Here is a 16080-nt window from a genome sequence, read left to right as displayed (position 1 = left end):
CAGGATTTGAGTGATATGATGAGGACCGATTATCTACTTAGCTCTGGAATCTATCTTTCTTAACCTTTTTTTTTTTCTACCTATTCATTTTCGGCGTTTTTACTACATCGTTCCTGCTGAATGTCCCTGCTGTTGTGCAGTTTTAGAGATGTTGGCACCTAAAACCGCTGAGGAAAATCAGGTATTGCAATGTGTGGAAGTGACGGATACTGGCTGGACCGCCATACGAATAGGCTCTACTATATATAGATATCAGTAAGAAGGTGAAGACAGGAGACGTAAGAGGCTGCTATTCGAACGGTTATCGGATAGAAGGGCCCAAAAATCTGGGGAACCATTTGGTGGAAAATACTCGCAAAGAGGACTCATACGCAGCGAAAAGATGAATGAAGCGATGGACGTCGAAAGCTTCGCGAAGCTTTACGTCTTTCTATGCATTATCCCTTTTGCTCTGCAGCAGTTCCCATTTCACGATTTCCCAACTCTTAGCCTTAGAACCCGTCTCGTCTTGCCACCGGCCCTACCCGGTGAAGATTGGCATCTTCCATTTGGCCTGATTAATCATTATATTACCATGTCATCTCTTTTTATGGCTGAATAGAATAAGGTAGCGTCGAGTCTTGCCTTGCATGCCCTTATGTGCTACGCTCGTGGACGTGCTAAAGGAGATCTTGGCTCCTAATTGATTATTGTACGCGAAGGCAATGGTGACGATGTCGATTCGCGCCCTTTCAGGCCGCGGTAGCTATACCTTTCACGCAGACGGGCGGGAAACGGTGTAGCGGGGATCCTGCACAAAGGAAGCCCAACCAACTTTTCGGCAAACTGGTCCCCGAGCCTGCTCGGTTGCCTCTCTGTTTTCCCCTTGCTTCATGGCCTTCTTGCAACTGCTATAAGCCATCCGTGTTAAGTGCATAAGAATAGAACCAGGAAGAACATAAGAATAGAGCTAGATGGCCAGAATTTTAAAACGCTTCCGCCCATCTAATGTTTGGCTGACAGCCGCAAGTGGTACAGCTGCCAGGAAAAGGTAATTTAAATTTCTGGTTTTCACTGATTACCCTTGGGAGCGGCCGTGAAACAGAGGGATGAAGAAGGCTTGGCAAACGGCTTGAAATAAGAAAACGATCAGAGAGCTATGAATTTGAGAGATTTTTGTGAACGCCTTTCATAAGCAACGTAGCGTCTATCAATTATTAAGTATACACGTAGTGTTTGGAACCTGAAGTTCGAGTATCGCATTGCTAGCATCTGGTATATATGCTCTTAGATCGGGAAGTCAAAATGATATTTTTGTCCATTACATGCAAGTTTCAGTTAACATTTAATTATACCATGCTATTTAAGATAAAATAAAAGTAACCTATGAAAAATTTGATCAAATACTTTTCCTCTTGCGGTTTTTTATATACGGTGTTGAAAATGCAAGTCTATAAGCCTAAAGTTCGGTGAGGCTTTACTTTCTCACAAGAAATTCATGCAGTGACTCTTATTTTGGTAATAATACCACTAACAGTGTACTTTGGTACATAAGAAAAGGATCAAACAACGATGCCAAAACAGACAGAACAACGCTTTATTTTAACTTCATAATGAAACATCATAAAATTTAATTTATCCTTCCTATCTCATGCTTCTTAACAGGGTCGTAATTGTGTTCATTCATGCACAATAACATTAAGCACCAATCAACATGAACAATACTTTTGCAACTTACATGCCTCTAAACCTAGTTAGGAACTGGTAAGTGCATAGAGGAATCAGAAAATGTTACAATTGGAATCGCTTAATAATTATGGAGCATTAAGGATTCAACACCAATTCATAAAATTGTCACTATTATGGGTAGTAATTCTGCATAGTTACACGTGCTTCAGAAAATATACTAGCTTACGTACTACTAATAAGCAACTGAATATTACAAGGCCAACCATAATCGCCAATTAATTACATATTCAAGTCAAACCAGCCTAGCTAAGCATCGTTATTAGACATATTCTCCTTATGCATTGTCGATGGGCAGCTGACCTTCCTTGGAGTCCATACACATTTTAACTGGATCACCGTACTCGGGAAAGAGCTCGCAGTCCATTCGATCCGGCCACGAGAAGCCATATTGTTGCATGATTGGTGCACATCCTACCTTTGCCCGTTCGCAAACCGACTTGCATGCGGGCACTTTGCCCTGATACCCTTCGATGCAGATTGGCGTGTATATTGAACAGAGGAAAAAGCGCAGATCCTCTGAGCATTGAATTTCGACAAGTGGCCAAAATTGGTGAACTTCAAGACCGGCCTCATCCTGGGTGTCCTGCAAGTTTTCGAACAGGTGGTTAAATCACGTTCTAAATGCATGATAAGCCAGCTTGTTACTCATGCGATATGACTCTCGTAATCCTTGTGTGTAGGAATAGATCAGAGATGATTCTAAATCAGCGGGAATGATGAGAGAAATTACAGAAAAATCTCAACATAAGGAAATTGTATGTTCCGATCTACGCGCGCATCGATATATTGTGAAGTTATTTTATTCCGTTATAGACGTATAAGCGAATATTTAGAAATAAGTTTCTATAATCTATAGCGCGTGTTCAAGTCTATGCATGTATACAGTAGCCGCGCAGTGCTTGATCAGGGGACATATACCGAACAATGTCAAAAGCGAAAACCCCGTGAGAACGGAGGCGGGTTTTTTGAAATTGCCTTGAGTAGGTTTTTGTAGATGTCAATTAATTGCTTTGCTGTCGTGTGCTTTAAGTTGAAGTAATGATAGAGCATTAATCCGTTTTAATAGTTAAGTTTCAGCTGTGTCTTCTACTACACGCTTTACTGCTGCATTGTTTAGCTCTGTTTCCAGGATTTATCAGGGTGGGACCTAAAGACGGGCTTTAAAAAACCGGGCGGTTGGTATACGAATTTTTAACAAGGGATCAATATGTGTCTAGGCCTAGAAGCCTTAAGGTCTAGACCGTTTCACGTGAACTAAATTTCGTAGGCAAACACGCGATTACTGCGCCATTATGGGGACAGAGAAAGCACAGCCTTCGATATACATTGATGCAACTCTATTGACCGGGGTATTTCCATTGAAGTGCGTATAAAATAAGTTTTTGTCATCTTGAAGAATTTCCTCTGCGCTATATAAAATTGGCTACAATTTGAAGATACATAGATGAGCAGTGGCATAGAACTTGGGTTCGAAATCAAATACTCGTTGAAACGTAGCGAAAATAAGAACGCTCCTTTAATATTGGACTCTGCGCCTTCTCTATGCTGCTTGAACGCCCATTATTACCTGGTTGAAAGCATTCGGAAATCTGGTGCGGTTATATCCAATGCCCTTGCACATAGGAACCACGATTTCCTCACACCTTTCCTCAACGGCTGGTGTAGCACCTGCAGTGGTGACAGTTGCTGCCACCGTTGCTGCTATCGTTATCACAAGGCACCGCATCTAGAAACAAAAAAAAACACACATAGTTCAATCACTGAATGTTGAATTGTTTATTAGGCACATTTTTTTTAAATCAATTTTAGGACTAATCGGCGACAAGTAGCAGAGCTTGTCTACTTTTGTTTAGCGGCATACGTCGTGTACGATATGCAGGAGTCCGTCTCGTATATTTCGTATGGCTTTGGCTAGCTTTTTTTGGTAGGCGTGTGAACGTCGACATCTGCTAATAATAGCAGGTAACTGTAGCTCTATGTTTCCAGTTTTGCGCCCAGTATTATCGTTAGGCATTCCATCAGACGGCTGATTCCCAGCACGAAACGAAGTGCGCCTATATCCGGGTTCTAACCCAGACCGCAACATGTGCAAGATTGCACTGCGATAAAATACTGGGGAGGAAGATACTTGTATCTGCAATGTAGTTGTATTCCGCGTTCCGCGCTTTTAACACGTAAACAGTATATCCTTCAGTATATGTTTGTGCTTTAAGCATTTATACGTTATATACATAGATCAATACTATATGCATTTCTTAGTTGTGTAACTACAGATTTAGGTACGAGACTAGTCAAGATTGTAGGCTAGCCGAACATGCGCAACACACATTTGATCACTGTGTGGCCTATAAATGTAAAGTTGATTGTGGTAAAATAGTATCCAATGATAACCCATAAATATGACTCGATTGTGATTTTGTAGTGTTTAACAAACTTAAGGATACTCTTGTGTTTCCCAGTTACCTATTACTAAACTTATTACCATCGCAAGAAATGTACCGTTCAAAAAGCATTCATCTAAAGCCAAGGCACGGGTCGCATTTGATCCATTAGTAAAAATAAATTTGGTTTCTATTTACCGTCGTTTCCAAATCAAGTGTATTATAATCTATCTAGAAAATCTTCTTCCCAGTTCTCATCTGTGGGGGGGCGGAGTGGTTCAGTGGAAATCAGCTACCTGTTTTGTTAATGATTGGTGTTCGGATCGTCAGAATAAACAATTTAGTCTGTCGTCAGGATGTACAAGCGAAGCGAATCCTGAGATCGCTGCTTGGGTAGGGATAGGACCTTGACCACACTAGCTATATAGTTAGATTGCCAAGAATGAGCTAATATCGGTCTCGTTCGTTAATGCGCATTTCAGGAAAAGGAATTTTCCCGGCCAACTTCGTCTTCCGCAGGCACTGCTATCGATTATAGGATAGCCAATCAGTGGCGCCGAAGACATACACCCAGACATTTATATTTGTCGGCACACGGACGTCGGACGCAGCAGCACATGCTGAGGAAGTCAGAGAACCCATTCATATCCACTCGTTGAGTTGCCTAGACAAGCAGTTGCACCCCGCTGGTTGCTGACCTCCTTATTTGTTGTTTTCTTATATTTCGGCTTCTTTTTGTCACTTCCCACCTCTCGTTTTCCCTAAAGGGTCGTGTCTGTTTCCAGTCCACTTCCCACAAAGCTAGCTTCATCTTGTCTGCCAACCGTCTACTTTCTGTTTTTGCTTTGCCTTGCTTTGCTGCTTCTGCTTTTTGTATTCCTTCGTCTATATGGACTCGTCATCTTCGGCCATCCGCCTGCCTGCTGTCCACTTTCAGTCGCTTCCGAGAGCACAGATCGTTAGAAAAGCAACGCCAGATCCTCCTGTAGACAATTCGCAGGACCGCCGGTTTACCTCTATGTACCTAAGTCTAACCGATTCTTCACCACTGCTTTTGTTGCTGCTACTATTGTCCCTGTTTCCGGATGCTACAAACTGGGAATATTGAACAACCTTAGCTCAGCACCCACGTGAGCAGCGACCGAAGGTACGGAAGCAACCCTGCAGCCCGATGGCTGTTTCTTCCGAACAGTTGCAGCAGGTGGCGTGGCGTGGTATTCTGCGCGTCGTACTGGACGATTCTATCTAGAATCGCGCGTAAATATTGGTCCCCTCAACACCGCGGTACCCTTACCAATGGGTTTCTTATCATCTTGAAAGACGGAGGGCGCCTATGTCTCGGAAATGATAATGATTTGTCAACAATTTCGCCAGCCGGCGAGACGGAGTCGACAGTGTTAGCGAAGTGTACGCTGGCTGCCGTTGTCGGTTCCTGGGTCCCAATGGGTTACTAAAACGTGGCTTTATCGTTTGATAAAGTTGTTCATACATCGACTGATTACAAGGGGCTTCTTCTGCGAGCCGCCTAACCCCTTTGGAAAGGTGAGGACCGGCTAGCGGAAGGAACGTGAGATTGACGCGATACATAACGCGACCTATATACGGCCTTGTCGTCCACCAGCTGATGTGCGCCGTCTCGAAATGCCTCGTAAGCTTAACGAGATGAGCAGGGAACGAAGAAGGTTTTTGCGTGATACACCCGGCCAATTGATGTAGCTAGCGGCTTTTCGCAGATGACATTGAACACAACGCGACATCTCTGCTAGCCAGGAAACTGAAACACTCTAGGAAATCATGGATAGCTGGAGGACCACGTCAACGCTCAATTACCTGGCGAGTGGGCAAGTATGAGATCGAGAGGTCTACAGAGGAGAGCGAGTTCGTGCCAAATAGAGAGAAAAAGGATGCACCAGCTGAGCACAATGCTAGCTTCCGCGTCCTCTTGGACCTAAAAGTATTCATTCCAGCACTGCCTATACCTGAAGATAAGGATCCTATAGGTTCGACTGGTTCCTTTCATGGACAGAAGTACAGCAGATAAGTTATTCACCAACGGCGGACATCATGTACATTAAGCGACGCCCTTAATTGTTGCCTATTTGCTGTCGGACGAATAACAGATGTAGCGGCAGCTCCCGCAACCGACATAGCTGGCCGTCAACGATGTAGATGTCCAGATGTGCACTCAACTGTCCTCTGTGTTTCGAGTTTTACGTCCGCTATCGCCATCAGACGGCTGGCTTCCAGCACGGAACGAACCGTGTGTTTATGCCCGGATCCGTGCCGCAGCATGTCCCTAAGATTGGCAGTCGTTACCTACTAAGCTTTCACGGGAACACCTATTCATTCCCTCAACTATCCAAACGGACCATGATGTCCATCTTCTGCTGGGATGTAACTAACTGTGTCTCGGATAGTATAAACAGACGGTGGCTAATTTTCAGCTGAATGTATGCGTAATCAGGATATGGTCGTATATGATTTTGCAAAAACAGCCGAAAATAGGGTCGAGAAGTATTGTCACCTATTTTTGTAGCAGATATTTCAATGAATATAAAACAGCTCAGGAAAAGCAGACTAAGAGGCCGAATTTTGCACACACGTTGGCAAGTCAGTTTTGTAACTCTGAACCGCCCCGAGCTCCTTCTCGGCTAGGCCTTTGGCGACGTCCCGAATACGCGTAACAGAGCCCCGATTAGCCGGGCAGCCAGCAGAGGTACGGTCGCTCTCCAGAGGCATTCAGGCTTAATTAATGTGCAACATGTCAACGAATGGAGGAGTAGTGCGGAGTAATAATAGTAGAACTAGAAGTGGACGAAGTAGTCTTCAGCGATGTAGGCCTAAGCAGAGTACACATTAGGCCCGGATCGGCCCAGAGCTACTGCCTTCTGTCGGAGAAGATGGATGACGCTAGTGGCGCGGTGCTCGTTGCCGAAAACATCGAGGATTGCGCGACCGTCAAACAGCTCGGACCTATACCTAACGCCGGATTGAAAGAGAAGTCCTACAGTAACATATTCAGAGAGTAAACACTCTCCACTACGAAGGAACACACCGGAGAAGGGGAAAGAAGAAAATCATGGATTGGCTGTTCTATTCAGGGCTACGTTCAGACCCAGATATCTCTGCGTGCGGCTTGAGTGGAAACGGTTCGAAGACGCAATGGGCTCTTTTAACATCTCGTAAACTAGGCTAAAATTAGCTGAGCATACGGAATCTTTAGGGCAGGGAAGGGTGCTGAATAATTATTTAATAAGATTAGTTGTTCATATATATGTTGTTTTTTTGCTTTTAGTGCTGTCATATAACTAGTCACTAGATCTAGTAGTCAGTAGATCTAGTAAAAACATTATGATCTAATTCGTGTTAAATTGAATAACCCATTAAAATACACATTTACATTATGTAATAATCACCATTCGTTGACGGAGGATGATACACTGATACGAGTCGAGTACAGTTAGATGTGCACTCACTTCCAACAGCCAGAATAATTTGGTTCATTGTCTCATTCTACCAGTAACGTTCTGCTACTTGCGACTCTGTTGACTAGAAGTAGTAATAAGCAACAACCAGTCGTCATTACCGTTATCGTGTTTAGTTAAGTCTTCTGTGAAATGAACTCATGGCATCAAAGTACCTTTAGTAACTGAGCAAATAAAGGACCTATCTTTTGCTTCTGGTCATCAATCTTGCCATAATAGCTGATCACACCGATGAGCTGATTACGTAACAGTCAGATTTTAATACAATGATGTTTAACACACTGAATTGTATCCTTAACAAATAATCCGTCTTTGTCTGTCGTCATCATGCGTTCCTCCTTGCTTTACTATAATCCGAAAGTTTCGAGCGAATACTCGCTCAGAAATGCCGTTACGACGTATCATCTTTATTAACCGAGCGTCCCTAGCGCTGTTTCAAGCGCACGACCGTTTATCAAGTCTCAACAACAGCAGAAGCTGCTAAAAATGGAGCTTAGCCATTAATACATTGAAGACTAACTAAAAAAACGAAACGTTTAACAGTAATTAGGTTAACGTTATATACGTCGCCTGACGTCACCGAATCTTCTCCTAATCTCAGCTGTTGCTTTGGGCCCAGTTCTCGATATAAGCTCACGTGAGCACTTGAAATTCTTGGTAGTTTTTGTATCCATTTCTTTTCTCGATTCGCTCTCTTTTGACTTGCGAGAGGTGTCTACGATGAAATGCACGCTTGAGACCGTGCTTAGGTCAGCGGAAAGTCTCACACCTTCGTTTTCGTTTCCATCCCATCCTTCTACCCGTCGTGCAGATGCCTGGCCTTTCTGTTTCTGCAAACGTCCTGCAAGAAATTGGTACCGGTTCGCCGCTCGAGGGCACCATGGTACAAAGCCCTGTTGATGTCCGTATGTAAATCTGGGTACCGCACTTCTCTGAATCGCTATTCTATTTTGGCTATTTGCTCCAGCTTGCTTTTACACTTGTGGCGTCCGCCGACGTCATCGGTGGTGATGCCTCCGGCTGCAGCGGTTGCGGGCAACGGAGGACACTGGCATTCGTCGCCTTCCACACGTCGTGGCTCGTCGGTAACGCTGGAACGCGTCGCATCCTTTTCCGACATGGGCATTTCTTTCTTAATGACATTTTGCTGAAACTTGGCAGCCGACACGTCACCCAAGGCGACTCTCTATCCCTTCTGCATGCTTCCTTTTGGTTCCTTGCATTCAAGCCGTATAAGTTTGCCGTCGTTTAGCACTTGTAAGACGCTTAAGACCTTAGGGCACCCTCAACCTCCTGCTTCAGGCCTATTGGAGTTTACATGCGGTATGCGTAGGATACGTGTGGCGCACGTGCTCAGCATTATAGAATTGGAGAACGAAATGACACCGCCACGAAAAAACGCATAAGGGAGAGAGAGGGAGAGAGGGAGAGAGGGTTTAGAATAGGATGTTACGTATTTTAACGATTTCTTTCGTACTTCGAGCTTAACTAAGCCGCTTTCTTCGTATGCAGCAAGGAGTACAAAACGAATGCAGAGATGCTTTTAGCCGCGGATCTTTCAAGGCTCCCACTCATTCTAGAAAGAGCAGTAGCACAACTTATCATGTACATGATGCTCACCTCATCTTCAAAGGTTCTCAACTCCAATGGTCCTCTCGCCCTTTGTACTTATCCTTCCCATATCATATGGCGTGGACCCTAATGCGTCCGGTATTTTGTGGTTGTGTTCACGCTCATCTCTATGTATCTTTGCATAGTTCACTGGGATAGCTAAACAACTCATCATATAGCGGCTGTAGAAACAGAAGCGGTACTAAACATACCGTATGTCCGCTCCAGTAGAGTAATGATTCTGGAAGCACGAAAACGATGGAGAGGCGTTGGTTAGTCAGAGTCGGACGTAAACGACAACGCTGCTGAGACGTACGAAATCGGAAGTATCATCAGCTGATCCACTCGTAGCACGAGGGTTTCAGAGCGTAACAAGGACAAATAAAACATACGTTATAAAGATTCCTAATACAGGCGCGTTTACATTTCCTTAAATCATTGTCGCTGCTTTCGCATCGAATTTTATGTTTCTTTGAAATAGTAAACAGAAAAGTATTACCAAACGCGTCGAGGCCGAATGCGTGATCGTTGTATTATAACATACTTTTTATTCCAAATTTCCTTCGATTCTATTTCTTGACAACTTAGTATAAAAGAGTAGTAAAAGGCAATCAGTCTCGACAACGATAACGATGCTACAATAACAAAAGCGAGCATAATCATTACCTTTTGAATGAAACAAACTACCCTATAGAAGCCAGTTTACTATCACTGCCCTTTACTATAGCTTTGCTGTACCACACGACCCAAAGACGACGTATAATCAGTTTTTTTCCTTCACCAATTAAGCCCACCATATCTCAAGGTAAACCCCAGACCTCGAAATAAAGGGTGAACATGTTAATCCCAATGTGCCTGTAGCTCATCCCGTCTTATGTTATTGACCGAACGTGCTCTGTTACCTCGTGGACGTTTATAAAACGTTCACAGAATCGTGAGCTCCAAGTTCCTTTAGTTCGTTTCAATCCTTGTGCTGTCGTCCACAATAAAATTAACGAGGAGCATAAGCAAACGAGGTGTTCAGAGGCTCATAGGCAACTCTGCGGACTCTGATTTCGTTGAGACGCATGCGTGCAAGAAGGTCATAGCATTTTTTCTAGCTAGTTGGTTAGCTGGCCGGATAGTTCGGTCATGCTGATCTCAAATTTTCTCTCGCCGTTTCGCTATGATATGTGCCATTTCTTTTGATTTAATTTATCCTGCAGACGCTGCTCGATGTTGGTTGTCCCTTTTCTTTCTTCAAATAACGAATGAGACGCCTGCTTGCATATCTCCAAGCGTGTTACGGCGCATGGCACGACAGTGCGTCGCGTTCGTATGTAACCGAATTACTGCAAACGAGTGGAGCCGTTGGTTGGGCTATTTTTTCATGTCAAGTTTGGTAAGAATCAGTTTCTTTTCTGAATTATCCGAAGGGCTTCCCTCAAAGCAGGCCTTTTCTCTCCGCGTTGTACGTGCTGCCTCGCCTCTTTGGTTCATGAATGGTAACGACAATTCTGTTTGTCGCTTTGACGAGTCCAGAGATGTCTTCCTCCTCTTTTTCTTTTTTCACAGCGTAAGTGGCAGCAGCTTCAACGCCGTTACTGCAGTAAAGGGGGCATCCGTCACTTGCGAGTCTTATCACAAAGCAGACGCTGCGCGTTGTTGGCGCTACTGCTTATTCTGTAAAAGCAAGGAGCGTTCACTCGGATGTCGGGTAGTTGAGGCTAAGCAGGGTGCGGCGAGGGTCGGCTCCTTAATTCAGCTCCGTCGCTGCCGCTGCCGTAGTCGCGAGAACTTTTGCCCCTGTTTCGCCGTCCTGCTCCGCAGTCTTTTTTCCTTTCTCTTTATTCCATCCCTTACTTCAGGGTTCTGTATGGCGCCCCCACACAGCCTGATCGCAATTCAAACAGGGATTACCTCAAGCCGGACCGGCAGTCGGGGGGCGGCGACCTCGACAGCTGCTGCGGCAGCCTCAGTGAGACAAGAGCAGAAGACGGGCGCCAAGCAGAAGCCTATGGAAGTTTCGATGGCGATGAGTGTGACTACCGCACGAGTGCGCGGCGTCCTCGAAGTGACAGCATGATCGGCGATCCAGCAAAGACGATAAAAAGGAAACCAGTGAGAAAGAAAGACGAGAGACGAAGGCATCGCGAAAGAAGGCCACATGACACGCGACAGAGCTCAACGAAGCTTTGCTGACAGACATGCATAAATACATAGTGAAGTTCCCCCGCTATGGACAGCGTCAGTTACCAATAGACCGTTGACGTAGCTAATGCACATAAATTAATACGAACTATAGTAAACAGCGAAATTATAATGGGCTATGACGTGATAGTAGTAGCGGTAAAAGCTCAAGGGATGGCAAGTATTTTGTAACGCCAGGCATTTCCTGTTTTCATTGGCACGTGATCTTGGCTGTTTGAATGGCTTTTGATTTATATAATGAGGTATGAAAAGAGTAAATACAATGACATAAGGAAACATATAATGACGACGCTTCAGTTTGGGATGGTCTTTGAACGTGACTGCAAACAATTTTTGTTCTACTTTACAATCCGAAGTCAACAAAATGTTAGACCCACTTAAAACGTCTACCAGCTTAGAACGTTTGTCACAAATATAGATAACTTTTATGTGAACACCCGTTATTTACTTGAGGTTTAGACGTCTTATAGGGTAATATTTAAGCGCAGCGATCCAACTTTATTCAGTTAAAATAGATTTTCAGCTAATGCGTTTTTTCAACCTTCATAGAATGATACAATGCAACATACCAATTACAAAGAATGTTACAGCGTAATTATGAAAATTAATCAAACAAATATAAATATCCATCTCTTGATTCAACCTCTTCATCGTCAGTTTCGGCAGAATTTTCTAACCCTGTAAAGCTTTTTTGTTGAAGAAGTTAGAAAATCACCGTCCGTCTGTGCAATAATCTTAGCTTATGGCCGCTGATGGCTGACTGGTTTTGCCTCGAAAGATGGACTAAAATGTCCACTGGACCAAAATGCTTCGGGACCAACAAAATTGTTTGCTGTATATCTATTGAGGTTGGAAGTCCCGAACCAACAATTTCATTGCCGAACCGCCAAACGCACATATATTGAAACTATTTTAACGTACATTTGAAGGCTTCCTAGTTTAAAAATAGCCTCTGGAAGCTTCGTCGCCTTTTCACGAAATACTTTATCTGAATGTGTGTCCGATCTATGTGCAGTGCTGTTACTTCTATACGTTGTGTTCGTCTTTTTTGGAAATTTACATAACCTATTAATGATTTGCTAATGCCGTAATATGATTTTTTGTTTCAACGAATCTTTCTTAGTATTACGTCCCAGTTCACAGCACTCAAAAACTGCAGCTGACAAACTGGAAGCTTACTTCCAATTACCCATACGTGGGTACGGATTTAGCAGAATAATGTACATAATTCTCGATGTATCCATATGGCTCCTGTTGATCTCCTCATCACGGGAACAACTCTTAATAACTGACGATTATCTCATGCGCAAGCAAACCGGCCAAAATATCGATTTCTCTTTCTAGCGGCGTAAGACTGCAACGTTTGATTCCTCTTGCTTTTTCCTTATGCAGGGTTTTCGTTCACAAAACATTAAAATTCACACTCGTACTCAGCAGGCACAGGACTGTTCCTGGTTAAGGCTGTTTTCAATTCTAGTCGCAGTATATGCATCAAAATAGGCCTCGTCCAGGCATCGGCTAGCCTTTGCGGCTTTGTTTGATCGAGCCCGCACTGCTGCCTACTCCTCATCTATTAAGCCAAAGAATCGCCGGTGGTACAGGCCTGTTTCAACTGCCCCGTCTCCTTCTAGCCTTTTCTAAGGAGACTCTCTTCAAGAAGACGGGAAATTTTTGACTTGCTTACAGTAGATTCTCTCCGTTCTCGCCAACCCACCAATTTTTTTCTGCCCGTTTGCTGGGACCGCTATAATCCTGAACCATGCCTGTGAGCGTGTCCGTCTGAGTGAGTAGTATATTTTTAAAAACAATATGAAAGTGAGCAGAGGAGAAAAAGTGGAGAAATTAGGAGGAAAACCCGCAATAGAAGGAGCTGCTATTTGTTCCTCTATTATGTTGGGTGTCGTAGACTGCGCGAAGCAGTACATCGCTGTCGGCTTGTCCGTCTCCGCCGTTTTGACTTCAATCGGCCTGTGTGGCCTGCCACTTTGCTACGCGCGCGTCAAAAGCTAGCTAGCAAAACTCATAACCTTGAGGCATTTTAGCCGGATATTGCTGACTCGGGCCAGTAGCAAAATGCATTATAGACAGAGGATTCCTCATATATGGACAACTGCTCATAGAAGAAGCAAGTCGCTGTCAGAGGTTGTGGTGGCGACTTCCGCCGGCAAAAGTGTGCTCTACTACCAGGTTTTACTTATTCCCTTACGTCTGTTGCGTTATTGTGTTCAAAGTTTAGATTTGCTGCTGCCGTGATAGCTCAAGGACCCAACAAAAACTTATTGGCCCTGTTGTGCTTGCGATGGCCGTAACAGAAAACAGAAGGTGAAAAGGACCCGGCAAGCGTGGGGCTAAAAATATATTGGCATTTTGTTTAGAGATTGAAGGCCAATAGATTTCACGAAAAGACAAAGGTTAAAAATAAAAAGAGATCATTTAAAAAACGTCGTGTTTATTCCCAGCCTGTCGGCAAGCTCTGAAGCATCAGAGCCGTCAAACAGACTTAACCAACAAAGAGAATTTTTGTATGTCGGTCTCGTGTGGTGTTCACAGCAGAGTTGGTAAGCAAGTTGTCAGCGAATAGAAGAAAACGGACGATTCCACCTTGTTTGCCCACTGTCTGTCTATCATCAATTGATTCCTTTCCTGGGCTGCAATTTTTTTGATTTCCATTGTTGCCGTTATTTTGCTACTTCAATGTGGACACGGTATACCACAAAGAGATGATTTTGAAAATATATAGGATGAGAAGCAAATAGGGCGAGAATTATACTGCCGTTCTCGCGTTTTTCATTCTATAGTCAAATTGTCATAGAGGAGCAAACGCTCTAGCTTCATCAACAACGCGACAAATCGACGATTAGGCAATCATTACCGATCATATAAGAAAAGCCGTGCAGAAAATAGATAGATGGCATTTACGGTAGACGGCTTAGTTTAATTAATGCACTAGAGTATTTTTTATTTCGGGTGGGCTCTGACGCTTCCGTTTTTTCGGTTTTCCCAACAAGCTCAAAATGGCTTTGCTTCTTGGCCATTTTTCAACGCCACTAACAAAGGCAAAAACAAAGTGAACACGTTTCCTTCGATAACACTATCTTTTCCGTCGTATCTCGCGGCGCAACAGAATCTTTAAAGATCTCTTTTTTACCAATCTTGCTAGCCCGGTCGGCCTTATCCGCGTTCTTCGATCTGGTCTTTTGGTAGACAAACGTTTTTCCATTGATGTTGTTGTTGCCACAACGATAGCACCTGCTTTCTATCGAAGCGGTAGAATAGTCTTTGTTATTCGTTGAATCGTTGCATCCCTGGCCAGCCCAAGACGAGTCTTCGGCCTCGCATTCACTTTGAAGCGAGGTTTTGCTTCTAAAGCAATGCAAGCAACATAGCTTGGACTAGGTCAGATGCCCTAAGAACCAACGCGCTAGCTTTGTAGATGCGCTGGCTTTCGCAGGGATAAAAAGGCTATCGAAAATCGATTATACCGTGCGCAGTGCTTTAATAATGCCAGATACAGCCCTACTGAAAGGAATGGGGCTAAGCGGAACTGGCAGCGGGATAGCGACCGTGGCTGAACGGCATGCCATCTTAGTTGTTACCATCACCTTAACAGACGCGCTTTTCGACGGTTATGGTTCCGTTTTTGGCACGCTAAGACTTTTGCAGCGACTTCCCGTGCGGTGGCTTATTCGTTTTCTGCTTTTTTATAGGGTTAGCGCATCGCGCGTCAATCCTATACCGATGTTCATGACATGTACATATTATATATAAAGAACATTTTCCTATACTGGATCGAAACACTGCAGTATAGTCTCAGCCTCTAGCACCATACTGCACGATGTATCCTAGTGTACAGTTTTGTGTTTCTTGGCTTGCATTATAATTCGATATACTGCATGTGTACGTTCAATAATCGTACTATTGATTTTGACACGGTCTCGAAATCAAGGACGGGTGCTTTGCAGGTATCACATTTGGCAATCTCGTGCGTATCATCCCTACCTTCTTTTACATGATACGAGACGACCTGATATGAAGGTCTACAACTTTTTCGACGCATTCTGACGTTCATAAGCCTGTCGTCGCTGCCAATGATATTAAATAAAAAATACCCACAGTGCCGAGTGGATTGTGGGACAGGTCAAAAATCACGATGAAATAGCAACATTCTTCCCGTCTAAGATATAGAGCGCCTTTTCGCCTCTCGAGTCCTTTTCCTATTCCCATCTCCAACGAAAATTAAGCTGTACCTACTTTACCACCATGGAGTCAGCCTACGACACGAGTGAGTCGCTAGGGTCGCTGCACACCAACATCCGCTCGGCGTACTATGACATCCTGTGTTCATTTCCCCATCAGTGTCCTACGCGTAGTTCGGGGGCTAGAGCTGCATACTATTTATTCAATGAACACCATTGTATCCTCACAAATAGGCGTTGGAGCGGTGTTCCTCATATAGTGCTCATCGACCCCGCTTCCATTACTTACTTCAGAATTATATTCTACTATTTGGCCAAAAGTGAGGGATGAAGGAAACCGTGAGGGTGTTGGTTCTGTGTCCTCAGTTCGTCGACGCGAGCCTACCCAGTCTTCGGTGTTAACTACAATCAGCTTCTTAGGAATCCTTGCCTGGTCGTGGGTGGCACTGTCGCCAATGAAATGTCGGTGTAACTGAAGACGTGGCCCCC

The 16080-nt window shown here is 44.1% G+C and overlaps 2 protein-coding genes across 14 annotated transcripts in view; one reads left to right on the top strand and one right to left on the bottom strand.

The window, feature by feature from the left end:
• LOC111254525 (uncharacterized) overlaps nt 1-16080 on the top strand; it is a 139459-nt gene that overhangs the window by 45166 nt on the left and 78213 nt on the right. Inside the window, exon 5 of one of the 2 annotated variants that reach the window (XR_015317286.1) lies at nt 4592-7799. The exons of the other annotated variant lie outside the window; for it this stretch is intronic. The gene's annotated coding sequence lies outside the window, so the exon portion shown is untranslated. Of the gene's footprint in view, nt 1-4591; nt 7800-16080 lie in introns of those variants that run through there. 2 annotated transcript variants of the gene reach the window in all.
• fz2 (frizzled 2) overlaps nt 1-16080 on the bottom strand; it is a 92729-nt gene that overhangs the window by 3883 nt on the left and 72766 nt on the right. For 10 of the 12 annotated variants that reach the window (XM_086975101.1, XM_086975105.1, XM_086975100.1 and 7 more), the window contains 2 exons: nt 3296-3454; nt 2029-2311 (listed from right to left, as the gene is read on the bottom strand). In XM_086975101.1, coding sequence (XP_086831227.1) covers nt 2029-2311; nt 3296-3454 — 442 coding nt within the window. Of the gene's footprint in view, nt 1-2028; nt 2312-3295; nt 3455-9417; nt 9542-16080 lie in introns of all 12 variants that reach the window. The other 2 variants (XM_086975103.1, XM_022815460.2) reach the window with 2 other exon arrangements.

Source organism: Varroa destructor, unplaced genomic scaffold, assembly GCF_002443255.2.
Source record: "Varroa destructor unplaced genomic scaffold, Vdes_3.0 BEIS01000007.1, whole genome shotgun sequence".
In the NCBI taxonomy this organism is placed as follows: domain Eukaryota; kingdom Metazoa; phylum Arthropoda; class Arachnida; order Mesostigmata; family Varroidae; genus Varroa; species Varroa destructor.
This window is presented reverse-complemented; position numbering and strand designations above follow the sequence as displayed.